Source organism: Sciurus carolinensis, chromosome 12, assembly GCF_902686445.1.
Source record: "Sciurus carolinensis chromosome 12, mSciCar1.2, whole genome shotgun sequence".
Lineage (NCBI taxonomy): Eukaryota > Metazoa > Chordata > Mammalia > Rodentia > Sciuridae > Sciurus > Sciurus carolinensis.
This window is the reverse complement of record NC_062224.1, coordinates 2,742,660-2,769,833: the sequence shown is the minus strand read 5'-3', so window position 1 is coordinate 2,769,833 and position 27,174 is coordinate 2,742,660. Positions and strand designations below refer to the sequence as shown.

The following is a 27,174-nucleotide window of genomic DNA, read 5'->3' as shown; positions in this document are numbered from 1 at the left end:
CCTTGCCTTATCCTCACAACTGTTCTATCAATGGTTGTGCCCTGCTCACTTTATAAACCAGGTAAACCACGGCTCAGAGACATTTGGTGACCACCCTGAGGTCCAACAGCACAGAAGAGCGGAGGCAAGCCCTGCAGCCTCATCACCTGACACTAGCCCGAGCACTTCACCACCACATGAGAACCTCTGGCCTAGGTCGCACGTGGACAGCACCCCTAAGCAAGAGCCCAGCAGTACGCCAGGTCAACTGCTCACACAGCTTCTGGTCCTTGGGTGCTGCAAGTGGCTTGGGTCTTCCCAGCATTAGGAGTCACATTCGTTTCTTTTTGGATCTGTCAGCATGGCCTCCACCTACCAGCACTGTCCTGCTGCAGCCCTGATGATCTGAGTGGCTGTCCTGGTCACACACATCTCCTGTGCACACTGTTCCCCATAGGAGGCTGAGCCTCAGCTACAGCTTTTGTGCCTGCATAGCCGATCCTGAGGCTCGCATGCTTAGCCCCTGGGGTGGCGGACCCACTCAGCTCCCTTCTGTCTTTGGAATTTTCCTCCTGGCTAACCCAGAGGTCTGAGCCAAGTCTGAGACCCTTGGGCACCAGTTGAATATCATCTTGGACCAACATCGCCATGTGTTTATCAGGGCCAAACGTCCATCTCGGAGATGTCGCCAGCTTCCTGGGCTATCAAGGAGGAGAGGTGGAAATGCCCTGCAACCTGCCGGGGAGGCTCTTTGGTGACTGGCCCTGGACTTTGAAGAGGAGACCGAGACTTGCCCTGTGTTAACAAGTTACAACGTCCCAACGTGGACCCCAACCCGTGGGCCTGCCTCTCAGAGCCGCCTCTGGCTGAAGTCCTGCAGCACGCAGCTGCGGACTGCAGTGGTCAACACAGACCCCACGGCTCAGGTGGCCTCGCGGCCAGACTGCAGCACCGCGCAGGCGCGCTGGGGAGCCCCGCCCACCAGCGCTTGGCCTGCTGCTCTCCGCGGGCCGGGGCAGCTCGGGCTCTTCCTTTTCTTAACCTCAGCAAAGTTCTGTTCTCTGCTAGCTGCCAAGTTCACCTCCACGCTTCTCCTTCCAGTGAGGGGGTCTCTTGGGAAATCGCTTAGGAATTACGCCCATGAGTTCCACGAAGCGCCTTGGCTCTTCACATCACAGTGAAGTCACGAAGGGCACCTGCGTCCCCAGGGTCACTGAGGAGGCCCAGGGGCAGTTTCTGTGGGAAGCACCTGCAGCTCTTGCCGAGATGTTATTAGATCACTGAGGGAGTGAGTTTTTATTCCAAAATTAACACGAAGCCTCAAAACAAATTCTCCCCCTACTGAAAGCTAAAAATACAACTCGGAGTTGACTCAAGTCCCTGCTGCTGTTTGAGTAACTTAGGTGGGCGTGAACCCGCCGTAGGGTGATGTCACTGTTCCCAGGACAGTGGGGCAAGGACAGAGGTGGAGGCCGAGAGGCTGCCCCACTGCTTGCCACAGGGCTTGCTCTAATGGGGCTGCCCATCAAACTGGCTCCAACTTCGAGGCAGGAAGGCGTGGGGGACACGCTGTAACTGGGGGAGCACGGGCAGCGGGGCCAAAGCTGTCTGGTGGGTGACAAGCTGATGATGGGCAGTAGCAGCTTCTGGCCACCAGAGGGAGCAGTCAGAAGCCATTAGGATTCTGTCCAGGCTAAACGTCACCTGCTCCTGGGGCAGGCTGCTCTGGGTTTCAGCTGGCATTTGATAGTGAGTTTATCATATTTCATAGAGCCGTTATGCAATCTGACTGGTTTGAATGTTATGCGGGACAATCCGGGGCTTGTCATTTCCCCCGCCCTTCGCCTGCGGCATGAGGAAGTGAAACTGCCCTCTGGTCTGGACTGGACAGGAGCGTGTCTTGCTCACTTGGGGTGCAGACACATGGGCCAGGCAAAGGCCAAGGATGCTCATACTTGTGGGCACGCAAGGGTCCTCTGGGTTTCGGATGCACTCTCCTAACCAGAGGTGTTGGCAGAAAGCTCCAGGCCCCAGGGCACAAGTCACCATGCCATGTGCTGCAGCCTGGAAAGCCACGGGGGGATCGGGGAGCACGCAGAGAGCAGAGCACGTCGCCATTCCCAGGCTGGGCCCCGGGCTGGCACGTACTTTAGGGAATGCTTGAAATGAAAGGTGCATTTAATGAAAGCTCTCTAGTATGGTTTGCAAGCAAGAAGGTTTGCAAGGCACCACGAGCCCAGCCCGGCCAGGCTCCTTTGCTGCGGATCGGAAGGATGGTGGTCAGCAGCTAATGCTCATGGTCCAGCACATGGAGCTAAGCAAGCCAATGGGCAGGTTTTGGTTGACATGACTAAGTGAGGGGAAGATAGATAATAAGGAACTTACCCTCACTCCCATGAACCTGTCCCTGAGAACGATCCATGAGAGCAAGAACACAAAAGCTTTGTTGCAGCAGAACAACACCGACACGTCCGTAGTGTTTATTTTCTTTATTGCATGTAAGTACAGGTAGTTTGTGAGGGTCCAGAGAACACCAAAAGGGGCTGCCTTGGTAAAAAACACCTTCAAAGTCAAGCCATTGTCTCCAAAAAATCGACAGCATTCCCTAAAACAAGGAAAGAGAGGCAGTGTTATTACAGTCCTGGGTTGAGGTGGACCATTTTTTTTCCTACACGCAATTTTTCTTTTTCTCTCTCTTTTTAGAAAAGTTGGCAAGGGGTGGGGTCTTTTACTCTAGCATCAATTTTAATAAACATCTTTCTATCACGGCTCTTGGACCTGTTGCTTTATTCTGTGGAGGAAATCGTGGCACAGTGGCCTGGCATCACGGAGGACTCCTTCCACCCAGGGGAAGTTTGCAATTGATGGTTCCACACAGAAGGGGTGTGATTTTTCTCACCTGGAGGCCCAGTTCCATGGTGTATCATCCCTGGAGAAAAGGGGGCAGAAAGCACCTGCCCTGAGTGTGCCTGTCCCCAGAACCCAGCTCAGGGGACAACCTTAGAGTGAGCCTGGATGCACGAGTCATCCTGAAGGACACGGCTTCCCCTGCACGCTGGGAGCCAGGCAGGCCACTGTCCTCTGTAGAAGCTACCTTCCTGCATGTGCACAGGACAGCGGCTCTCTGGGTGCTGGACAGGCCACACCCTGAGCAAGCTCCTGTTTCTGCACCTGACAGGGGAGCCCCTCTCCAGAGGGACAGGAGCTGAGGGCACTGTGGAAAGGATGCGTGTCACTCATCCAGCTGGTCACCACTGGACAGAATGTCACCAGAGAGAGGAGGCGCTTGGCATGGCAATGAGGGACAGAAGGGCCATCTGTTCAGCAGTCACCACTGGACCCTCCCCGTGGGTGTTTCTCCTGGAGCCTGGGCCTCCTAAGCCCCCCTTGGGGTATTTTCGTTGGTCTCCTGGGAACCCTTCCCACTGTCCTGGCACAGCTGGGCTGTGGACATGGCACATGGTGACTGACCGAGGCCTGTCACCTTTGAGGAAGAGAAGGAAGTCACGAGATTTTATTTTGGAGGGTGTGGAAGAAGACTGTAAACACTGGCCCCGGGACCTGTTTTGTGGTCAGGCGGGCAGCTACTTCTCGCACAGGAAGACATTTTGGCTGTGATGTGCAGAGCTATTCCTACCTACATATTTTCTCCACGAGGCCACTTTTAGAGGCCTTGGTCCACCACGTGGAATCCGTCTAACCCAGGAGGAGCAGGGAGATCCAACTCAGTGCCCGAAAGGGAGTTGAGGACACACCTGTGGAGAAGGCCTTTCAGTGCCATTGCGGATTCTCCAGGAGGCGTCGCTGGTCTTTGAAAAAGTGTCTAAGAAAAGTAGAGCCGAGTCTCCACACACAGTGGGCGGCCATGGGGCTTCGGGGTCACACATGGAGAGGGCCTGCAGGGCTCGGTCTCGGGGCCCGCCGCTTCCCCAGACGTTGGGCGAGGAGCCTCGCTCTGGTGGAGCTGGATCACGAGAGACTGGGCAGGCTCACAGACATGGTGCAGCCCAGCCAGACCGAGTGGAGGAGGGCAGCTGGACTCAGCCTCGCTGGGCGCACCAGAGCAAAGGAACAGCCATTACTAGAATGTACCAAATTCACCAGGGTGGGGAAGGTCCAGCCATGGCCACTTATACAAGCCAGTGATCAAAGAGGAAACGTAAGACCAAGAGTCAAAGGGGATTTGCTGGTATTTAAAATCTGTTCCTACTCTCAATCCAAAGTGGAATCTTTTGCTCATTGCGCATCCATGAGGAATCCATGGGAGAAACAGAAGGCTCGTTCGGGAACGGGAGAGGCCCTGGGCAGAGGAGTCGCGTGGTGTGTGGAATCTGCCAGGGTTCTGCCACCTTTGCTGTGCTGATCTCAACCCATAACACCAGGAAGAGCACTTGTGGTCACTAAGTCCACCAAGAAAGCAGTTTGGAGAGTGGCGCCCACTCTGGTCTGTGTCCACACGGCCCTCCTCTAGCTGACGGACCAGCATTCCTGTTTGCTGTGAAGTGTTCCTACAGCACTTCAGCTGCACTGCCTGTGGGTTTTCTCAAGCCCTTGTTTGCAGAGAAGTCTTTGCTCCCAAGGGACAGGAGCCAGGAAGGATGGCTTCCTTCATACCTGTGATTATGTGGCTGTAAGTGAGCCAGTCCCTTGGGCAGGACCCAGGAGCACAGGTATTCTTCCTGCCTAACGACAACCAATGTCAACTCCATTCAGAGGTCTCCCTTCGTAAGGGAACACCTTGTGAATAGGACTTCCGGTCCCATCTCATTCGCTCCTATAAAAATTAATTCAGAGGGCTCTCCGAAGCCCACCTCACAGCTTACTTCCTGTTTGAGAACCTGCGTCTGACTCCTGCCGAGCTTGGTGGTTGGAAGGGAAAGAAGGAGGTGGGGCACAGACTCGGTTCTGTACCGACTGCCCAAGCTGGGAGCAGGGCAGCAGTGGGCGTCCATCCTGGAGTAGAAAGGACAAGATTTCTGGGCTGGCAGAGCTCTGCTGGGTCTGTAAGAACTCATGGCCAGGGAGGGACAGCTCAGCTTGGGGGATCTTGGTTCTAACCAGACCAAGATGACTGACCCTTCTGGGTCAAGCAGCCTTATGCTGTTTTAAGACTGAGCACTAAGGGGTGTCGGCTGGCTGTCCTCTGCATGCTCTTGACTTCGAGGGGACCCAGGAGAGGTGATGTGCACAGATCCACTTCCGCCAGAGTCGTCTCTTGTCACGCAAAGACTGGAGTGCTGTCCCGACGGACTTCCACTCAACCGGCTGGACAGTTAAATGTCCTTCATTCTTTGCTCTCACTCATGCCCTTGGGCAGCTGGAGGCCGGAGGCTGCCAGGCTGCTCTCCAGCACATCCAAGCCCTTCAGTTCCTACCAACTGAGTCAGAGGCCAGTCTATATTCAGACGTGTTTGTTTGCAGTTCTGCATGTGCCAATTGTTCTTGGTATTTAAGTTGCATGGTTCAATTTAATATTCCATAAACCTCTGAAATATGAGTGAGAAGGAGAGTCTTTTTTCTATGAAATCTAAGTTGATAGTTTGAGGAAGACAAAGGAAGCAGGCACTGAAATACTGCTACTGCATTTTGTAGAGAACCATGGTAAGAAATAGGACAACCTGTAGAAGTCTGTAAGTTCTGCACCCTCCTGGCCTGACAAATACTCATGCTCCTGACTTCTAAGGAGGTGCTGTTGGATCCCCAGCAATCATAAATGCAAATCAAAACTACATGCCAGTCAGAATGGCAGTTATCAAGATACCATTAATAATAAATATTGGTGAGGGTGTGGAGAAAAGGCACACTTGTACATTGTTTTTGGGACTGTGAATTAGCACAACGACTCTGGAGAGCAGTGTGGAGATCCCTCAAAAGACTAGGAATGGAGTCACCATAGGACCCAGCTATCCCACTCCTCGGTATTTAGCCAAAAGAATTAAAATCAGCATGCTACAGTGACACATGCATACCAATATTGATAGCAGCACAGTTCACAACAGCCAAGTTATGGAACCAGACTGGGTGCCCATCAACAGATGAATGGATGGAGAAAATATGGCATATATACTTGGTGGATTTTCCCTCAGTCATAAAGGAGAATGAAATCATGCCATTTGTGGCTAAATGGATGGAAATGGAGAACATCATGCTAAGTGAAACAAGTCAGAATCAGTCAAGTTTGAATGTTTTCTCTTACATGCAAAAGCTACAGAGAAATAGGAAATTTTTCAAAAGGGGGGAGCTCATGAAAATAGGAGGGAGAACAGTGGAGTAGAGAAAGGGGGTGGGGGGCAGGAACAGTAATGGGAAAGAAGAGGAACAGCAGAATGAAATTAACCGAACTATGTCATGTGCATGCCTGAGCACATCACAGTGCACACCACTTTTATATACAACCAACCTGTACCAATTAAAAAAGTAAAAGTAAATTAATTTAAAAACTCGGGAGTGGAAAAGAAAAGAATCCCTGTTGGGAGAGCCTGCCTTGGTGGATTAAGATGGCTTGTCATTTAATTCAAATCAACAAGCACTGTTTAGCCTTGTTTTATTTCCAACTCTATTCAGGGCACTGTGCCTGATAAAGAACAAGTAAGCTTTTAAAACTAAGTAAGTTAAAAACAAAAGCTAAGAAACTTCATTTTACTATTTCTTTAATAATTTCCTTTTTTTTCTTTCTGGGACATCTTTTACTCTAATGTTAAACCTTCTGATTTGATCTTCTAATTTTATCTTTCCTTTTGTCTTTCATTTTCTTTCTTGGTCTTATTTTGTGAGGGATTATCTTGAATTTACATTCCGACTCCTCTATTAACAGTTTTTAAGTGGGTTGTCTACATTAACTTCTGAGAGCAGTCCCTGGTCTTGAGAAGTTTGTGGTGCAACCGGAGAGAGAACACTGATTTGCCAGCAGGAAGCAACACAACACACATGATGATACATTAGATGGCACAGAGCTTAGTGACACCATGGAATCCCTGGCCAATGTAGAGAGCTGGACTGATGCTGTAAGACCTTGTAAAAGTTAAACTTTTAGCTGAACCTCGAAGGACAGGTCAGAATTATACAGTATGGGTGTTGGAGGGTGAGATAAGAGGACGATTCGTATCTAATAAGAACACAGAGCTATAAAAATAAAATAACAATGGAAATTAAATATAGGATAAAGACAAAGAGTTGGAATACAAAGTTAAGATCATCTTCCATAAAATGGGAGGGAGAAGAGAAAAAGAAAAGATGAAATTTAAAAATTAAACCAGAAAGTCCAATATTAGACTATAAGAAGCTCCAGAAAGAGGAAATTAAAAAGTGAATTGGGGGAAATAACAAAAGAAACAATTCAAGAAAGTTTCTCAGAACTGAATCTTTGTAATGTAAGGGCCCACCAAATACCAAGGAAAACAATGGAGAGAGATCCACAATGAGGCACGTACTTGTGAAGTCAAGGGATGAAAATAACATCTAAAAGTTCCCAAGAGGAATAAAACAGAACTTCAGGGGATCTCAACAACAAAGGGGGAAACCACACAATAGTGGTTCAAAGCCTGACCGTTATGAAAAATTTCTCTCCCAGCCAGAATTCTATAACCAGCCCACAACTGATCCAAGGTGAAGGTAGAGTAAAATATTTTCAATGTCACAGTACTCAACAGCACTGCCTCCTGAGTCACGGAAGGGAAGACGGTGCCACAAAGAGGGTGCAAGCCAAGGAGGATGCAGATGGGCAGCAGGACTTGGGCTCCAGGCAAGAGAGAGGGAGTCCTGGAAGGAGGCACTGTGGCCACCAGGGACCACAGAAGCTGCTGGGATGTGTGTCTCCAGGAAGCCTTGCTAATCAAGCGAGACCGGGGAAATATTGATGGGTGTTTGTGATGTTGAATCACTTAGGGAAAAAATGCAGCCATTAAATGGAAATCAAGGCAAATGAGGCAAGAGAGGCCAATGTTGCTGGCAGGAGAAATGAGGGGTTGTTCACAAGAGGAAGCAGAGTCATGAACTGCATTCACGTGCTCATAATAACCAGAATGCGCTCAGCCCCAAACTGGATTTCGTTACGTGGGAGGGTGTGGTGTGGGGGAGAGAGAGTGGCAGAGGTCAGTGGGCTTCTGCACTTGAGAAACACTGAGGTAAGAATCTAAATTAGCCTATTTGATTTGCTCTGTTGGCTCCTATACCAGGGGACAGTCTCCCAAAGATCGAGTGTGGCTCAGAGTAGGAGCGGCTGTGCTTTATGAAAATTCCTTTTACTATACTTTTGCTTTTCCAAGGCATGAACATACATTAAATGGCTAAAAATAAAAATTAATTAAAAACGCACAAGAGACACGTCAGGCCGCCATGGTGGAGGCTGAAATGTGGGTGTTCTGAGACAGACTTGTGGAGTGTGACTGGAAACCTCAGAGGGGGGAGGGCGGGGGATGGGGGGCGTGGGCGCCATAGCCCGAGGGATTAAACGACCTGCTCAAGTTCACAGGGAGGTCCAGCTGGAGCAGACCTGCAGGCTGTGCGCTTCCCCAGACAACTCCCCCACCCCTCTCCATCTCCATCTGGACCCCTGCATCACTGTTTCCATGTGTCCACCTTAAGATCCCCCACAAAGCCAGCACTCCCAGCCCTTCTCTCTCCACCTCCTCCACAGTCACACTTTTCAGGAGAGCCATCTGCAGAGGGTCCAGCCAGCCCCCAGGACCTCCCCTCTGGCCCTCCTGCTCCTTGAACCCAGTGCCTGCTCCCTCCACTTGCCCAGATCCCAGGCCCACTGCCCAGGCCTCGCTAATTCCAAGGCACTTTCCGTGTTCACCATACCCTTGAAAGTTGTGGCCCTGGGCACCTTTTCTCCCTGGACCACCCTCTCCACGTCCAACTCCACACACTCCAGCACCTCGCCCACCCCTCCAGCCTCCTTCTGCAAGAAGTCCTAGCATTTCCCTAGGGTTCTCCTGTCCCACAATCACCGAGCAACCTCACCTCTGCCACGGTTTCACAGGCCCACGCTCTGCTCTTCAGTCAAGGCTATTCTTTTCCTTGGTGCCATCTTTGTCTTGGACATTCCAGGACATCTCGAATCCAGACTTCCCCAATGAACTCCTGGCTCACATCTTGGTCCTCAATCCCCACGTGATACCACGATTCATGGTCCTACCCAGCCCAGGCACTCCGGAGCAGGCTTAGCTGCTCTTCCCTCTTCTCACCTAATCCATCACCAAGGCCTGCAGACTATTTCTCCTCAGTATTCCATCCCCCATGGACACTGTCCTGGCCCATGTCCCTGTCCTCTCCCACTTGGACTACTGCCTGAGTCCACCACTTATTTCTATGGATACTGAAATCCAAACAGATTAAATTACCTAACGGTGAATAAATTGAGGACTTACAGCATTCTATACAAAATCCTAGACTCCTCACTGGACAGCTTATATGAGGAATACACTCCTGACCACACTCCATAACTCAGAATTTCAGATCTTTTCTAGTTTTCCCACGGTAGCTCCGTTTGTTGGCCATCAAACGTTAACACTATCCCCAGGCATTCATGGATCACTTGGCCTCTCAGAATTGAAACTGTGATTCTTGTTTAACTTTTAAAATCTTGGAGGAGTCATATTATTTGAAATTTTATGTCTAAATAAAACATTTGTCATATTTTATAGTTTGTTACTGCAAATTTGCATTAAAATGCGACTGCACTATATTTAAAATTTTTCCAGATTTTTCCAGATAATTCTCCTGAGCAGCCAAGTTTGTATCCAAAGTTTCATGCTGTCTTCTATTTTCCTCTTTCTCGAAAACTCTTTAAAATTTTTAAATGTGGTAAAATAGACAACGCACAGTTGGACCACCTCAGTCATTTCTGAGCACAAACGGAGGGTGTTGCATGTTCACGCTGTTGTGCAGGGATCGCTAGAACCTCTGCACCTTGTGAAATGGAAACTTTGACCCATTCAACACCCCCCTCCCCACACCCAAGCCACCACCGTTCCCCCTTCTTCTTCTGTGCCTCTGACGACCCTAGGGACCTCGTACCAGGCAGGTGACGGGGCTCTGTCCTCCTGTGGGTCACTTACTTTACTTCTCATAATGTCTTTAGGCTCAGCCGGGATGTGACCTGTGGTGGAATTTCTGACCTTCTGTGGGTGGAATAGTTCTCCATTATGTCTGGGTACCAGCACCCAGTGGAGGGACTCGCAGCGTCCATCTTGGGCAGGGTGGGTTAAAGCTGCTGGGAGCCTGGGTGTCCAGGCCTCTCTGCGAGACCCTGCTTCAGTTCCTCTTCATGGGTACCCCGAGCAGAACTGCAGAGCCACGGTGCAGCGGTCTTTAACGTGTGGAGGAGTGCCGGCTGTTGTCCATAGCAGGGACACCCCTGGACATCCCCGCCTGCAGAGCGTGGGCTTCTGTCTCTCCACATCCTGGCCAGCACCTACTTCCCTTCTCTATACATTGTAGCACCTGAGTGGGGGTGAGGTGAGCTCTCATCGTGGTTTGGATTTGTATTGTCCTAATCATTGGCCAAGTCTGGCATCTTTTCAAGTGCTTGATGGCCATTTGTACATCTTCTTTGGAGAAATGTCAGTTCAATTTCTTTGCTTATTTAAAAATTGTCTTTGTCATTGCTACTGAGTTGTAGGAGTTCTTTGTATATTTTGAATGCTAACCCCTTACCCAATAGATGTTTGCTGGTATTTCTTTCCATATTTTGCCTGCTCACTGTGTCCTTTGATGCACAGAATTTTTAATTTTAATGTCATCCAATTTATTTATTTTTACTATAATTGCTTGTGTTTTTGGTGCCATTTCCAAGAAATCATTACCAAATGCAATAGCATAAAGTTTCCTCCAAGAGTTTTACAGTGTTAACTCTTAGGTTCAGATCTTTGATTCACTTTGAGTAAATTTTTTTACATCCTGTAGGGTAAGGATTCAACTCAGTTTGATATCCAGTTTTGCCAACACCATTTGTTGAAAGGCATCCTTTCTCCATTGAATGATTTTGGTACCCTTCTGAAAATCGTTTGGCTACATGTTCAAGGGTTTATTTTTGGGTTCTGTATTTTAGTCCCTTGGTCTATATGGTCCATCTTCCTGCCAATACTACACTATTTTGATTAATGTAACTTTGTAATGAGATTTGAAATAAGGAAGTGTGAGGTCTTCAACTTTGCTCCACTTTTTCAAGATTGTTTTGGGTATTTGGAGTTTCTTGAAATTTCATATGAATTTTAGGATATATTTTTCCACTTCTGCAAAAAAACACTATGGGAATTTTGATAAAGATTATATTAAATCTCTAGATGACATTGGGTAATTAATATTGATAACCATATTAAGTCTTAATCCTTGAGCACTGGATGACTTCCCTTTAGTCTCTGTCTTAATTTCTTTAGCAATGTTTTGTAGTTGTCAATATGCAAATCTTTGACCTCCTTGGTTAAGTTTATTCCCTAAGTACTTATTACTTCGATGCTATTATAAATGGATTTGTTTTATTTTTCTTCATTTTTAGAAAAACTTTTTGAATTGAAATGTAACATACATTTCTTTACAAGTCGAAAAATTAAAGTGTACAGTTTAATTTTGATAAACTGAAGTCATACCTGTAACACTATCTTTATACCAAGATAAAGAATATGCCAATGCTCTGGAGCCTTTCCTGTGCTCTCTCCTATCATTACCCTTCTCCCAAGTAGAGTCATTATGCTGACTTCTATCTCCACAGTTGTTTTCTTTTATAAACATGAAATCATGATTACGTATTCTTTTTTGTCTTGTTTCTTTCACTCAATATTATGTGTGAGAGATTCATCCAGTGTGTAGGCAGCAGGAATTCACTTCCCATATAGTATCTAACTTTAGAAACATAACACATTTTATTTACCCATGCTACAGATGATAGGTAATTGAGTGGCTTGGATTATAAATAATAGTGCTATCAACAGTCTTGAATATGTCTATTGGTGTGCCTATGTATGCATTTTGGGGAGTATATGCCTAAGAGTGGAAATACAGTCTCAAAGAGTATGTACATTCTCAGCTTTTGAAAATAGTACCAAAGTTTTCCAAAATAGTTGTGCCAGTTTATATTCCCACTAACTTTTAACTGAAAATTTAATCCATTTACAATTAATATAATACTGCTATATTTTGGTTTATTATTCTTTCCTACTTGCCCCCTCTGTTCATTTTTATTTGGTCTCTTTCGTGGGTTAAAACATTAAAAAAAAAAAAAAAAAAAAAAAAAAACCTCAATCTCCCTCACATTAGCTTGTTAGAAGTACATTTTTTAAAAATCATTCTTCCATGGTAGATATTATACATTACATTCTCAAATATTGGAATGTTGGAATATATTTTAATTGATAATTTCACCACTCCTTGGCAGAACAAGGATGTTAAAATATTTTCATTGCATCCAATACTTCCTTACCATATTTTGAATTGCTGTCATTAACTTTTATACTACATAGTTTTATAGTCTCTGACAAACATGTTACTATTGCTGTTTTAGATAGTCAGTATCCATTTATAATTAACTACTTGTTTACTCTTTTTAAAGCTCCTCATCCCTTCCTGAACTCTTATGTCTCTATCTGGGATCATTCCTTCTTCCAGTATTTTGTCAGTATGGGTCTGTTTTTATGGAAACATCTTTTCTTCTTTTTTTAGAGGGCATTTTCACTGGGATTAGAATTCCAGGTTGACAGAATCTTTCCATTCTTTGAAGATATCACTCCATTGACTTCTGGTTTCTAGTTTTTCTGCTGAAAAGTTCATTGTAAATTATCTTTTCCCTTTTGATGACCCTGTGTCATCTTTATTTGGCTTCTCTTTAACAGTTTGCATCTTTGTTGTCTTTCAGCAGATCTGCTACAGTGTTCCTAGGTGTTCTTTTCTATAGCATGGGATATATAAATTTTCTTGGATTGTGGTTTTGATGTCTTTCATCCCCTTTGGAAAATTCTTGGCCAACACGTTCTCTCCCCTCTACTCCTAGGACTCCAGTTATACACAGATCAGGCATTTACACTATGCACTATATGCATCCTATGATTCTTTTTGAATTTTCCACTACTTTTCTACCTGTGCTTCAATCTGAGTATTTGCTAATGACTATTTTCCAGTTTATGAATCCTCTCTTTGGTTGTGTCTAATCTGTATTAAATCCACCTCGAGTTTAAATTTCTACATTTCTAGTGTGTTTATTGATTATTCTTCATAAATTTCATTTCTCTGGTGAAATTCTTCATAATCTCCATTTGACTAGTGATATTGAGCATATTTTTTATTGTACAGCAATTTGTATGTTTTCTTTGGTTAAATGTCTATTCAATTTTCCTGCTGATTAATTCTTAAATTATTTGTGTTCATCCTTCATAATATGAGCAGGCAAATATTCCAATAAAAGAAAATGCATGTTTAGAGCATTCACAATCTATAAGGAATTTTGGTCCCTGAGAAATAGTTCAACTTTATAAAGTCTTTGTGAGGGAATGTTGGAAAGAAAAGACTGCATATAGGTCACACTAAGTAGGAATTTTATAGCCTTATCCACAGGAATATGTTCTGTTTGGAGCTTTGCTGGCTATTCTGTACATTCAACCAGGCAGCATAGGATCTGGGAGGAGCCAGGAGAGAGGTCAACTCTCTGGGTCTGCAGGGAAGCAATTCTGCATTCCCTGAAGGTTAAGACTGAAGAAGTAAAGTCAGGATGAGCACAGTTTCACTAAAGAACTTGCAGTGTCTGGCTACTTAGAAAAAAACAGGCCTTCAGAGCTGCTATGCATTTCTTCATAATCCAAAATACTTCCCCATGTCCAAAGCCATTCTGCCTGTTCTCGGAGCTCATTCAATACCTCATGTGTGATATAAAGCGGCCCTGATGAGCTTTTCCTGTGATTGTCCACTTCACCCAGAGATACTAGACACGTGGGTTTTTCTGAAGCAAAGACACTCTAGGACCATCTCTTGCAAGATGGGGTGGAGATGGGTTCTAAGGACAGTTGTTAGTACCAAAGTGGAACAGGTGCTCAGGAAAGCATCAGCCATCTGCTTTAGCAAAGCACATTCCTCTGCAGAACACAGGGACACATGCCCAGCTCTTGTCAATAACTCCTGGAAAACAACAGCTGCCGGGCTTCACTAACGTTGCTGCCTTTCGGTGACTTCCACTTCAGCACTGACTCCTTTTGAGTTCCATGGTTGTCAAGAGTTGAACCAAGATACATTTTTATAACACATGCCCCCATAGCCTTTTATCCCAGAGAAGACACAGCAGGCCCATGGGGACCTTTACTTGGCCTCTGAAGGAAGCTGGAGCTCAGACATGGTTGCGATGGTGCTCACTGAGTGCCAGAGCTGGACCCCTCAGCTGCAACCCACTAGGTAACACTGGCTAGGTGGCCCTGTTTTCTTCCCTTTGGGTGACTGTTTGTGACTTTACTGTTTGTGGAAGAAAGGATATTGTAGCTCACATGGGGAAGGCCTTTTCAATAATTGTTCAATGAGAGAAGAACGTGGAATTTCAAAGCTGGTCCCACACTTGTTCTCTACCCCATCTTTTGGAGACCTGGGATTCCATCAGTGTGGAGAGGTGACCAGCGGAAATTCCAAATATATTGTCAGAGTTCCTGACGGTGCCGGGTGGGTCGCCCTCCCCCTCGTCCAGCTGGTCCCTCATGCCTGCAATGGAAAGACTGATGCTGGAGACTTGGGCTGGCCAGTGTTCTCTCTGTGTCACGGGAAAGACCATGGCGTTTGGGTATGGCAACCTCCAAAGCCCCAGCTTTGTGAGGGGATAATGCAGTGTCCCCTGAGACATTGCATACAGCTGTCTCCTGGACAGTAGTTTATCTGATTTGAATTCTCAAGGCCTTTAACTTGACTTCAGGTCCTTTATCATTCATGTTGAGGACTGTTCTTGGCCATTCTCAGTTGAGCATCAGTGATACCTCATCCTAGTGACGTGTCTGTCACAATCGGCTGTAGGAACATGGAAGTGCTATCCCAGGGCCCAGCTGGGGCATCAGGGCTCAGAGAAGGCCCTGTGAATAAGCAAGAGAACTCGGTGCTTGGTGGTCAGTCAGACTTGACCATCACTGGCACGACTGTACTGCCAGGAAGTTTACAGGTGGATGTCCCAGAGCTGTGGCCTGTCAGTGTGGCAGGGATGCAGAGCTCTGACTGCCTTCCTTCCTTTAGATATGGAAGGTCAGGCACAGGGTGGGCTCTGCCCGGGGTCATGGAGCTCGTGAGCAGCAAGGCTGAGCCTGGACTTGGGGCTCCTGATTCACCTTCCCACGCTCTGCATCCATTTCAGCGAGACCCTAACGGCAGCAGAGGTGCCCGGTGGAGTGGAATATTTTTGACAAAAGAGAGGGGCTGCCCACTCACTCTGCTAGCCAGGGCAGGATGAGGAAGGAAGCCAGGCCTGAGGCCGTGGTCCTTTGCAGTTTGGGCTCAGTATTATCACAGGGGCCTGCAGAGTGGGAGCAGACGCCTCTCTGGATCTGCAGGGGAGGCAGGGGAATCGGCGCACACTGCCTACCGCTAGCTACACAGATGGGTGGGTAGTGCTCTTCACCATTCAGGAGCTGTGTTAAAATCATTTAAAACCATGGGCTTTTGTCTTTAGAAAGAAACACCCAGAGCCTGTCCCTCTGGCCTTATCATAGGGTATGCTTTTAGAAACAGCCTCCTTCAAACTGAGCAGCTGCGAGGAGCTCTGTGGGGTGAGCAGGCTGGGTTCCTGGTCTCAAACCTGGAGTGAACCACGACAGAAGCCACGAAGTCAATAGGGGTTGAAGACCCCAGGTTGTCCCCAAGAGCAGAGTTTTATGAAAGTTAAAATGGAATTGTGTTGCATCCCAAGGACAGAAAAGCCTATGGAGAGGACCAGCTCCATAGTGTGCCATCTGGATAAGCAGGAGACGGGCGTGTGTGTGCCCGGAGTGGACGGCAGTTCTCCAGGTGACCATCTCCCCCTCTCTTCCTCACCCACAGCCAGAGCTGCCTCCCTCCAGACCAGCAGCACAGACATCTTCAGACCGAGCTCCGTGGCTTGCACCACGGCTTCTTTTCAAAGTAAGTTAGATGTGACACAAAAACCCAGGCACAGATCCTTGGGCCCCTCGTGTCGCGTACTGGAGACCTCGAGGAGGTCACCAGAGCATGGTGCTGGGACTTGGAAGTGGCCGAGAAGGGCTCCTTGCTCTGGGGCCTTCCTCCACCCTGGGGGTCGCCTACACGCCGGGGCTCCTGTTCTCCTTGCCCTTCGAGACTCCGGCGCCAGGGGCTGTGGCTCACAGGTCTCCCGAAGGGCCTTCTCATTCCCATCTCGCTCCATGTCCTGTTCCTCTTCCTTCCCATTTGCCAGGATGAGTCCAACCAGTCCAGCCGGCTCTGGCTGTGAGCCAGGATGTCAGATCCATTTTCTAGGAGAAGGGGAGGTTTTCAAAGTAGAGTCGCCGCTGTCCGCCTGGGGGCAGGATCTCAGTGCAGCGCCCTGTCCCAAACCTGGTCAGGAGCCGGGGGCGCCTCGAATCTAAAACTAATCAGCTGCATCCCTCTGGGTCCTGACTTTTCCATCTGGAAAACAAGTTGCAGGGCCAGCTCCAGTGCCTGGAGGGTCCTTTCACAGCCCGTTCCGAGCTGCTGAAACACCTGGAGTGGGCAGTTACCCCTGCACCAGAGGAAGACACCCTGCTGAAGGGCCTCGTGGTGAGGTGCAGGAGGACAGGCCATGCTGCTCTGGCCTTTCAGCAGGGAACTCTCCTCTGAGCATGCTGTCACCAGCCCAGTGTGGTCCCCGGCCCATTCCCTGAAGGCAGAGGGCCACGGTGGACACACCCACAGGTGAGTTCTAACGGATTCCAACCTCCAGGAAGCCCAACCGCACCCTGGCTTTTCCAATGTTTCTTGGTAGTATTTCAGTGACGAGATGACCGAGGGACCTGGACCCTCCCTGTGTCCTCAGGCAAGCCCAGAACCCAGGCCTCCTGTCCATGGACAGCTGCTGCTCAGAGACCAGAGCTGTGCTGCTGTCCTTAGCCAGGCTGGCAGGGGAGCAGCTGCCTGGACGCTGCTCTGCTTGCTGTAGCTCTGGAGGTGCCGGCCATCAGGACCGGGCACGGGAGGGTGCAGCCTGCTTGCAGGACACAGGCCTCCGACCTCACAATCCCTGCCGTCCTCCCTGAGACACAAGCACATGCCACTAGATCTGCTGCCAGACCCAGACAGGTGCCACGTGAGCCTGGGCGTGGTTTCCTGGAGTGAGGAGAGCAGGCAGGTCCTGTGCCACACCAGCCTCACGTGCCCGCTGCTCCTCTCTTCCCTTCTGTACTTCAGGACCTTCACCAGCTCCTGGTGACTTCTGGTTTGTGCCTTAAAGTGTGTTTGGAAACCTCCAGGTCCAGTGGTATTCGATTGAACCTGCTGAATGCAGGGTGACCCTGATTGTGGGGACCACACATTGTGGCGACTTCTCTAGTCACAAGAACCCATCTAGGGTCAGCTCTGTGCACCCTGCTCCTCCCTCACGCTACCTGACTCCCAAGCTCTGCCCAGGGTCCTCATGGTGTGGCCCAGGGACCAGCAGCATCGGCCTCGCCCGAGAGCTTGTTGGGCCTGCAGAGTCCGGGTCCCATCTCCAAGCTCCTCCTTAAGGCCAGGGTCTGCACTTGAACCAGCCCTGCCCTGTCTGAGGGGGTGAGAGCACCTGAGCACAGCTCTTGCTGTCTGGATTGGACAGCAGCTGCACCCGTCGCTTTCCTGGCTTTGGGGATCAGTGTGGGGACCCCAGCTGGGCCCTGGACCCTCCTCCCAGCAGCCAAGGTAATCAGCCCTGGGCTTTTTCAACTCTGCTGGAGAAGAGCCTATTCTAGAAGATGAATCCAAAGCCTAAGGCCATATCTCTTGGTGTCCTATTGCCACCCCACCCAGTCTTCATTAAGAGAGTGACAGAGTGGGGACAGACCAAAGCGGAGACTGGGAAAGAATAAGTGTCAGTTCCTTTATTTTTCAGTCCTGGCTTTGGCCCTCAGGTTCTTGAGCGTCCTAGGTCATTCCACCCTAGGGCAGGTGCTCAGCTCCTCCAGCTCTCTCACCCTCGGCCTGATTCTTCCCGTGAATGCCCTTCTCTGCCGAAGCTAGCTCGAGTTGGTTTTATTCATGCCAATTGCTCTGGCAGTCGGAGGCCCAGGCTTCTGCAGTCTCTCCAGGGTCAGCTGCACCATCCTCAGCATGCTGATGAGTCTGCCCTGTGTGTGTCTCTGGACTTGCTGGACTGAACTGCTCTGTGTCTCAGTCTGGATGGATCCTATGTACCCTCACCTGGACTTCTGTGGTTTTTAATCTGACGACTCATACCAGACTGCCTGTGTCTAAATCCTGGTTCCTGAACCTCTCTGTGTCTCAGCTTCATCATCTGTAAAATGGACATAATAATGTCCATCTTGGGGTCTCCATTGAATTAGATAGACTGATTGTGGAAGGTGCTTAGGTTGGTACTTGTATACAGTAAGTGTTCTAGAAATGCCAGCTATTGTATGAGCTGTTGTTACTATTGTTGGTGATGCAGGGGAGCATAAAGCCCTCCTTTAGAAGACTGGGTAGGCAACATGTCCTGGTAGATGTAGGTTCTGGTGTTGGGTGGGGGCAGGGCCAAGTCTTCCCTGTGGCCTCCATTTGCTTTGTGACTTGAGTGGGCTGTTTAAACCTCCGCACATCCCTTTCCTCATGTGTGAGGTGGAATAAGGCTCATCTTACGGGGTGTTTGGAAGGTGGGTAAGCACCTGCTGCTTAATAAAGGTGGTCTTCAGCTCCGTGAGCCCTGCATTGGAGGAGGTCCACAGCACCTCCCCGGAGCTCTGAAGGAACGTTCCTTTCCACCCTCGGCTACTCCTCCATGTCACCTCCTCGTTTGGTGTCTAGCTCCGCGTAGCTTCCAGTATTGCTCCTAATTCTACTTCTTCAGCACCCTGCCGTTGGGGGTGCTGGGGTCAAACCCAGGGCCTCGCATCTGCCAGGCAGGCTGTGCCACTGAGCCACTGCGTCCTGAAACCAGTCCCACACCTTTCCTATGTAGGGAGACAAGCAGACGCTTGCAAGCTTCCCTTCTCCAAACCATACCTGGCTCCTTCCACTGATTCTTGGGGGCTTGACCTTGAACCCTGTCATCACCCTCACTGCCACTCACCAGATCCCTCTTAAAATGTGGCCCCACATATTCCCATTTTCTGGCGTTTGCAGAAGAGGACATTCCACTTCCTTACTCAAATGACCACACTTCATCATATAACCTGGATCAAACTAAAGTCTCTGGCGACCTCGTCCTGCACGCAACTCACACTGGGTCAGGATCAGCCGCAGCCCTCCCCTGTCCTGGGGTCCATGGGGTCCATCCCACTTATTCCTATTAGATCTCCTGTTACCTTTGGCCTTTCCTTCTAGTTGTTCAGGTCTTCTGGGACCCTAATTTTGTCACACAAGACATTATCCCCAAAGATTTTGTGTCACTGATAACTTTTACAGGTATGATTTTTATGATTCCACCAGTCATTGCTAAAACAAAGAGTGGAGTGCAGAGAGCACACCGGTGGTCCCAGCTACTCAGGAGGCTGAGGGGAGGATTGTGAGCCCAGGAGTTCAGGACTTGCCTGAGCAGCACAGTGAGCCTCCATTTAAAACCAACACCAACACCAAATCCAGCACCAAAACCAGCACCAACACCAACATGGACACTAACACCCACACCACCCTAACACTGCAACCAACACCAACACCAAAATCAACTCCAACACCAGCACCAAGATCAAGTGAGGCCAGACAATGGACTGAGCCCAGCTACAGGTGCAGCGCTATCTCCTTGGGACCGACCTGTCTCATGGGCAGACCTCTTCCGGGAGGTTCCATCCCTGTGTCCTGTTCCAGCCCTGGTTCCACCTGCACCTCTCACAGGATGAGTCCAGCTGTGCAGGGTCTGCTCTGCGTTCTCAGGCCACCACTCGGGAAGTCCCAGCAGAAAGGAGGAGGTGCGGTGCAGCTCAGGCAGCTTGAGGGCGGCCTGGCCTCCTGCTCTCCCCCTTGTGCTCATTTAGAGGCTGGCCAGTCACAGCAGCCGCCCTGGATCGAGCTCAGACACGCGGTGGCAGTCCACGGAGCCTCTTCCTCCCTGGCTCGACTCTGCTCGTCATCTCTCTTCCCAGGCCTTTCACAGACACCAGCTGTGAGTCCGTGCTTGTTCTGTTGTCACCTTGAAATGCCACCCTTTAGCCCACGCGCTCTGGATACCTGAATTGGGGAGCCAGGCAGGCTCCGCTCTCACCCTCCTTTCTCTGTCCTTTCAGCGGCTCCTGATTATTCCCCTGTTCTTGTACCTCCTCGCCATAGGAGATGATCATTACCACACACGCCACACCTTCTCTTTCACACCCGCCAACGTTACTGAAGCTAAGGCCACGAGAGGGCCGGGCACAGGGAGAAGCTCCTTCCGCGTTTTCAGGAGGAGTGACTCCTGTGTGAACTGAACCAATGTTCCAAGAACAACACGCACAGACAGGGGAAGAGGGGGCGGGAATGTTCGCGGGGCAGGTGTGAAGCAGATGAAGGGCAGGTGTGCCCTGCAGCACAGTTGTCTGTGCAGACTCGGAAGTCAGACTCCAGAGGAGAGTGTGGAGTCTGCCTTTTCACTTCCTGGCCTCGCGATCTTGGGAAAGTTAATATCCCTCTCTGATCCTCAATTTTGTTGTCTATAAAATGGAGATTAGCTATCAATGTTTAACTAGCTGTTGTGTCTGAAGGTTCCTGACATGCAGTAACTGCTCCCCAATGGTGTGTGTTGCTGCTAGTGCTGTTCACGCACTAGTGCTGCTAGTACTGCCCCGTCATTTTTACCCCATTGTCACTTGCACAGCTGAGAGCCTGCCGGTCACCAGGCCCGTTGTCTTGGATAGGCTGTGTTCTCCTTCCTTCAAAGGTCTCTGCCCTTCTGAGGATTCCTGAATTCAGCTGTCTTTCAGTAGGGCCAGTGCCACCAGACCTGAGCATTGCGGTGTCAGGGTCTCTGCCTTGGGAGCTACTGGACCAACCCAGTGTCCACAAGTCTGCAGAGCTACTCTGCATTTCCCAGTTCCTTCCAGCTCCTTCCCAGCGTCCAGCAGGCTGAAGCCCACAGCTCGGTGGCATGAGCTACACAAGGGCTTATTCTTAGTTTTTGTGGAGGAAATGAGAGTAATGGTCAGAAAACACCCGCGCTTTGTGCATTAAGGACACTTGCTGGGGAGAGCATGGCAGGAGAGGCAGTTTGTTCGAGAGAGCTACTAACGTCAAAGTCTGGTTCGTGGTTACTGCATGTTGTCTTGGCCTAGCCTGGTGACCGCTGGCCACAAATCAGTCATCCCTCAAGAAGTGTGCTTCGGTACCCTTGATGGGAGGAGAGGGGCACACCTCTGTTGCCCTCTGGAGACAGAGGTGGGACACTATCACTGATCACATGCCACCATGCCACGTGTGAACACCACAGCTGATCCCAGGAGGCAGGAAGATTCTCCCCCTGTTGTAAGAGGTTGGTGTGCACCCAGGAAGTCCCTGGTTCTTGAGGACTCTCCCTAATCCCTGGTTCTGTGCATGGCTCAGCAAGGGAACCTTCACAAGCACCCTTGGTGACCTGGGCTCCAGAGCTCACTGTAGCAACTTTTGGTCTTGCACTCTGTGGTAGCACATCAGAGAGCATGGTGGCCATCAGACACAGTGCCCTTTGTGTGTCAGTGTAGGGATCATTCCTTAAGCTTATCCGTCAGCAGTCGCTGACACCATGGTCTCAGTAAGCCAAACAGTCTGGACAGAGAAACTGAGCTAATGGTGAAGACTCGCCATGGAGTGAAGGTCTTTGCAGCTGCTGAGGCTGAGTTAAGAGCTGAGGGGAGGCCTCGCTTATCAAGCATCCCAGCAGCTCTGATATGAGCTCGCCTGCGCTGCCTAGCCTCATCCTGTGTGCAGGAGCTTACCATCCCCCAGTCCTTGGTCTCAGACTTGTTCCTAGGCAGAGTTGCTTAGGCATGCTTGGTTTGTTCACGTTATCTCGATGTATTGTTCACCTATAGGCTGATTCTGTTATGCTTTAACAAGCATGTTAACCTGATTGGATAATGTGTCTATGTATGTCCTGTACAATCCTAAGTAAAATTAGATCTGTGCCTTCAGAGCCCGGTCTCTGATGTCTGAGTGCACTAGGTGGACATCGACGTCCTCACCCTCAGCGGACCCCCTGTCTCCAAAAATCTACATGTCGGCCCAGCCACACAGGCCCCAAGAGGAGTGCGAATCTGGGTCAAAGACTAGTGGGGTCCTCAGAGGGGCAGTGAAGCTCTCTGGTAAAGGGTCATAAAAGATGAGTGTGGTCCACACCCTGGGAACAAGCTTTCTCTCAGGGGTGTGCTGCCAGCTCCCGGTCTCCCAGGAGACCACCTGGTGCTGGGCATCTGGTGTGGGGACCTCCCCAGTAAAGCCAGGTGGGCGTCCAGCTGGGTCCCAGGGAAGCAGCATGGCAGCCAGCCCAGGAAGGCCTGTTTGGTCCTCTGGGGTGGTGGAGGCCCGGGCTCCAGTCCCGGCTCACTCCAGGGAGGAAAGTACTGGTGGGGCTGGAGCCCATGGTGCAGCCATTGGCTTGCAGACCTGGGAGGCCTCCCAGGCTCCAGCCCTGGCCAGCAGCAGAGGACAGGTGCCAGTCTGCAGGTCGGCTGGGCACCCACTGTTGCCTCTAGGCCGAGCACAGCATGCTGCCTGGTGAAGGACGCGGGGCACTTCCTGTCGGTGACGACCAGGGCTGTTTCCATCTGGGCTCGGTGATGTCAGAAGGTGGCGGGAGGCGTCTGACTCCACCGGGCGGAGACAGGATCCTACTGCACATCATGCTTTGGAAAAACACAGAGCACTTGAACTGAGCTCAGCCTCACAGTCTCAGCAGGCCCCGTGCCCGGCCGGGGCGGGCTCTGATGGTGATCCGACAGGAAGCATGGTGGATGACAGAGGGGTGGCTGGGCCCGCACAATGCACGCTAATCCCCAGACAAGTCCACAGGCGTCTTCACACCCGCCTGACCAGGCTGATTCATAGGACCTGACAACCCAGGGCTTCGGTCCAGTGAAAGGCTCAGGCTGCAGGAGGCCACCCTTGGATGTGGCCTCTTTTATCACTTCTCAGGGACCCCTCTCCTGTTCAAGAGACCCCGGAGCTGCCCACTCTGCTTGCATGCATTCACCCACCCCGTGCGGCTGAAGGTCTGTTGTAAGCTCCCAGGTATTCAGGGAGGCTGTTTAGGGCTTTTAGAAAAGTCTGGCTTATCACCTCTGTTGCCTGGCAGAGCTCAGGGTAGCTGTAGGCTGATTTGAGGTCCTCGCTCCTCCCTGCCCAGCAGGTACACAGAGGAAAAGGGTCTCAGACTCCTGTGCCCTGCTCAGCTGGGGCTACCATAACAAGGTCCTGCAGATGGGTGCCGGCGACAGGAAATTATTTTCTCAAAAGAAGTCTAGAGGCTATCAAGGTGTCACGTGCTTCTGCTGAGGCACCCGTCCTTGGCCTCAGGGGCTGTCATCTCTCTCTCTGCCTCATGGTTGTCCTGTGTGTGTCTATGTCTTTCTCTTCTGAACCCAGTGTGGGATTGGGTTCAGGCTTACCCGAATGGCCCCTTATTGTTTCTTCATTGAACCCAGAGCCTTGTTCATGCTGGGCAAGTGCTCTGCCACTGAGCTACACAACCAGCCCACATTTGAACAAAGATGGTGCTGGGTTGGGAGGGTCAGCTGGCCTGCTCAGGGAGCCAGCCTGCTCCTGTCATATCCAACTCTACCCAACCTTTTGTTTTTCAATGTTTAATTTTTTTTGAAATTTGGATTTTATTTTATTTTTAATGGGTACATAATTATACATGGATGGGATACAGTGTGATATTTCTACATGTATCTATATATTACCTAATGATCAAATTTGGGTAAATAGCATATTGGGGAGGAGAAGGTTGGTTTTTGGATACAAAAATACAGTAAGATAGGAAGAATAGGTCCTAGTGTTCTGCAGTACAGTAGGGTAACTACAATTAGCAATAACTGTGTATTTAAAAATAGCTAGAAGAGCAAATTTTGAATGTTCCGAGTACCAACCATCTTCCCGATCCACTCTGCTCCCCTCTGGGAAAGTTTTAAAGCTCAATTAATTCTGTGAGATGTCTTCTGATCACCAGGGCACCCCTTGACATTCTTCTCATTGGTTTCCATAAACAGACTGGTAAGGACTGTTTAGTTGGGGAGTGAGTTCATTCAATGGTCAGTGCAGTGGAGAGGTTGAGACAGGTTCTCAGTGACTGTCATCCCAGCCTCTTTGTGTTGCACATGAGCTTCTGCAGTGGAAGGCTGTCAGCTGGTAAGGCCAGATGAAGGCAGAGCAGCTGTTTAGGAGGAAGTCACTGGTGCCCAAGCATTTTGGTAGCACCTCATGTAGAACGAAGTTACCACCTGGAAGGAAGCAGTGGCATCTCCTTCACTGGGTGGAAGCTAATGAGGAATCTTCACCTTTGAAGTGTTGGGTGGTTCCTGGTGGGTAAAGGTGGGGCCTGTGTGGCTCCTGCCTCATGATCCCAGGCCCCAGGCACAGATCTCCATCCGAAGACTCCACTCCAGGAGTGCGTTCCATTCACGGGTCAGCTGGGCAGGGTCAGGTGTGTGCTCACTGGCTAATCCAGGAAAGTCTCACCAATGTGCGTGTAAATTAGAAACACATCTCTTACCTACATCATGGGGCAAAGCAAAGGTCCCACAGCAGAACCAGAGCTGGACCAATGCACAAACCTGCATTTTTAGCCTGTTTTGATCTCAACTGTGAGGTGGTCTTGGGCCGTGGCCTTTTGTCCTGTCCAGACCCTTTCCTGCCTCTCCACAGCAGCCTGGCTCTTCCCCAGACATCCTGCCATGTCCACTTGTGTGCCGGCCTGCTGGCCTCCACCCTCACTGTCACCTCCACTTCCAGCGTGGGCTTCAGGTCTGTGTGGGTACTAGAGGGAATGCTCTTCTCGGGTCTGCTGACCACACTCAGCCCTCAGCGTGGACACTGGCTCCCTGGACCTGCAGCCTCCTGTTCTTGTCCCTCTGCCTTTCAAAGTTTTCAAAGTCACATGGCAGCTGTGATGGGCTGAATGTAGCCCCTCAGTTCCATGGTCATTTGGCATAGCAGCCTGAGCTGACTAATAGTCCAGCCAAGCACCACAGAAAGTCATCTCCTGGGAAAGACACCCAAGTGACAACATGGTCGTACTTTCACCCAAATGACGCAGGTGTCTTCCTTGGGAAGGTGGTCACTCAGCCATTTCCGTTCTCACTCTGTAGTGTCTTTGGCTTGTCTGAAAACACACATAGAACCACACACCCTGTTCATGCTAGTCTCCAGACACAGTGGACTGCGGTGAATTTTTAGGCGTGCCCTGTTCACCTGGTTTTGACCACAGGACAGAGGAATCCCCTCTGAGTGACATGGGTAGGAGAAGTGGGGATCCCTTTGTCGCGTATCTTCTTTGTAAGATTAAAGGCAGCGGTTAAGAGGCTGGGCCACAGATCCACTTCCCAGACTGGCACGTGGAAGAGAGCAGACATAAAGAACCGAACGTGAAGCCTTTCCTCCCTGAGGAGCACTACGGAGAGGCCTTGGGAGGACGCTGAGCCGGCCAGTGTGTCTGCACAGGGTCCCGTCCCACTTCTGGCTAGAGATCTGACCGACACTCAAAGTGCCGTTTGTGAGTTCTGAGGCCTCCTGATCAGAAGGCAATGTCTGACCCTGACTGTTCTCTTGACCCCTTCGCAGCCCACCCCATGGGGGCGGGGTTGGCCTATGAGCTACCCCGGCATCACCTAGGTGGATCAGCGCTCCAACAGCCTGTCTGCAGCTGCCCTCAGCCCAGCTGTGCCAGGTGGACTGGAGTGAATATCTCCACTGCTGGATTCTGGAAACTTCTCTGGGTGCATAGGCAGCAACCCACAGCTGCTTCACCACACTGGTTTTCCATACCCAAGCAAGTGCACAGGACGGACTCCCTCAGGAGGGCCAGCCAATCACTCTTAAGTTCTAATGGCTTTTTACCACCTTCTGCCTGCTGTTCCTACACAGTTATTAAGGGTGCTCAATTGCTGAATTAGTTGAAGGTCAAGGAATTATTATTCATTTGGGATGGTGGCTTCAGATTAACTCAGTAGTAATATTTTAGTTTTTCTTCATGTGGAAAGCCTCTTAAAGATATCATGGGACTTGAGGCCCAATGCTCAGATGAATGAGGTTTTTCTTTGAGAAAACCATGGACTGTTAAATAATACCATAGCAAATAGCATTTAAAATTTTATAGCATCTTCTTTATTTCCCTTATGAATCTCAAAAGTGCCTCACTACCAAGAAACACCGTGCAGTGAAGATAAAAGGTCCATTATTTCTACTTTGCAAAAGAAAGAAACTGAACCAGAGAAGGTGAGACACTTACATGATCCTGGGAATTAATCCAATAATCAATAAGATCAGATCGGAGACATTCTCTGTGTAGGTATTAATAACCTCCACAGGATTTCAGCAACAAGGATTTCCAGGCATTTTTGAGAAACTACCTTACGATAGTCAGAATGACTCATGGCCTACAGGTCTGTGTGGGCCTCTGCTCTGTCCTCCACCACCGGGACCTCTTCTCATCAGAGGAGGCAGCCTGGATGGAGATCCACCCCACGGTAACCACCAGGTGACCCAAAGAACTAAAGTGACTTATACTTCTCTCACAGCTTTAAATCTACAGCGAGTCTCCTACTAACTATTTAGGGAAGCCTTCAATTTGAACTTCATCTAATTTTAGATGTTGCTATAAAATTCTGCAGGCAAAGGTTTAAAGAGACCAAGAAGTGCACACTTGGGCTACTGATGCAAGGAGTGATCTGCTGGTGGGGCTGTGCTGCTGGAGAGAGAGCCCTCCTCCAGGGACAAGGCCGCCCCCGGCTTGCTCTTGGCCTTGGCTGACGCCAAGCCTCCGAGAGCGGGAAGGGGTATGGTTTTCGCACAGTGGATCACGGCAGCTCTCCTGGGCTGCGGTGGCACCTGCCTCTCACCTGTGAGCCACACATGCAGGCGTCATCTGCATTGGGCTTGAGAAGGCCCCACAGAGCATCTCTCAAGGGGAAACTGCAAACA

General features: G+C 49.8%; 1 protein-coding gene across 3 annotated transcripts in view; it reads right to left on the bottom strand.

Moving 5' to 3' along the window:
* Positions 1-27,174, bottom strand: part of Slc35f3 (solute carrier family 35 member F3) — a 255,451-nt gene that overhangs the window by 8,762 nt on the left and 219,515 nt on the right. For all 3 annotated transcript variants that reach the window (XM_047520725.1, XM_047520727.1, XM_047520726.1), the window contains one exon: positions 2,365-2,584. In XM_047520725.1, coding sequence (XP_047376681.1) covers positions 2,365-2,584 — 220 coding nt within the window. The remainder of the gene's footprint in view (positions 1-2,364; positions 2,585-27,174) is intronic.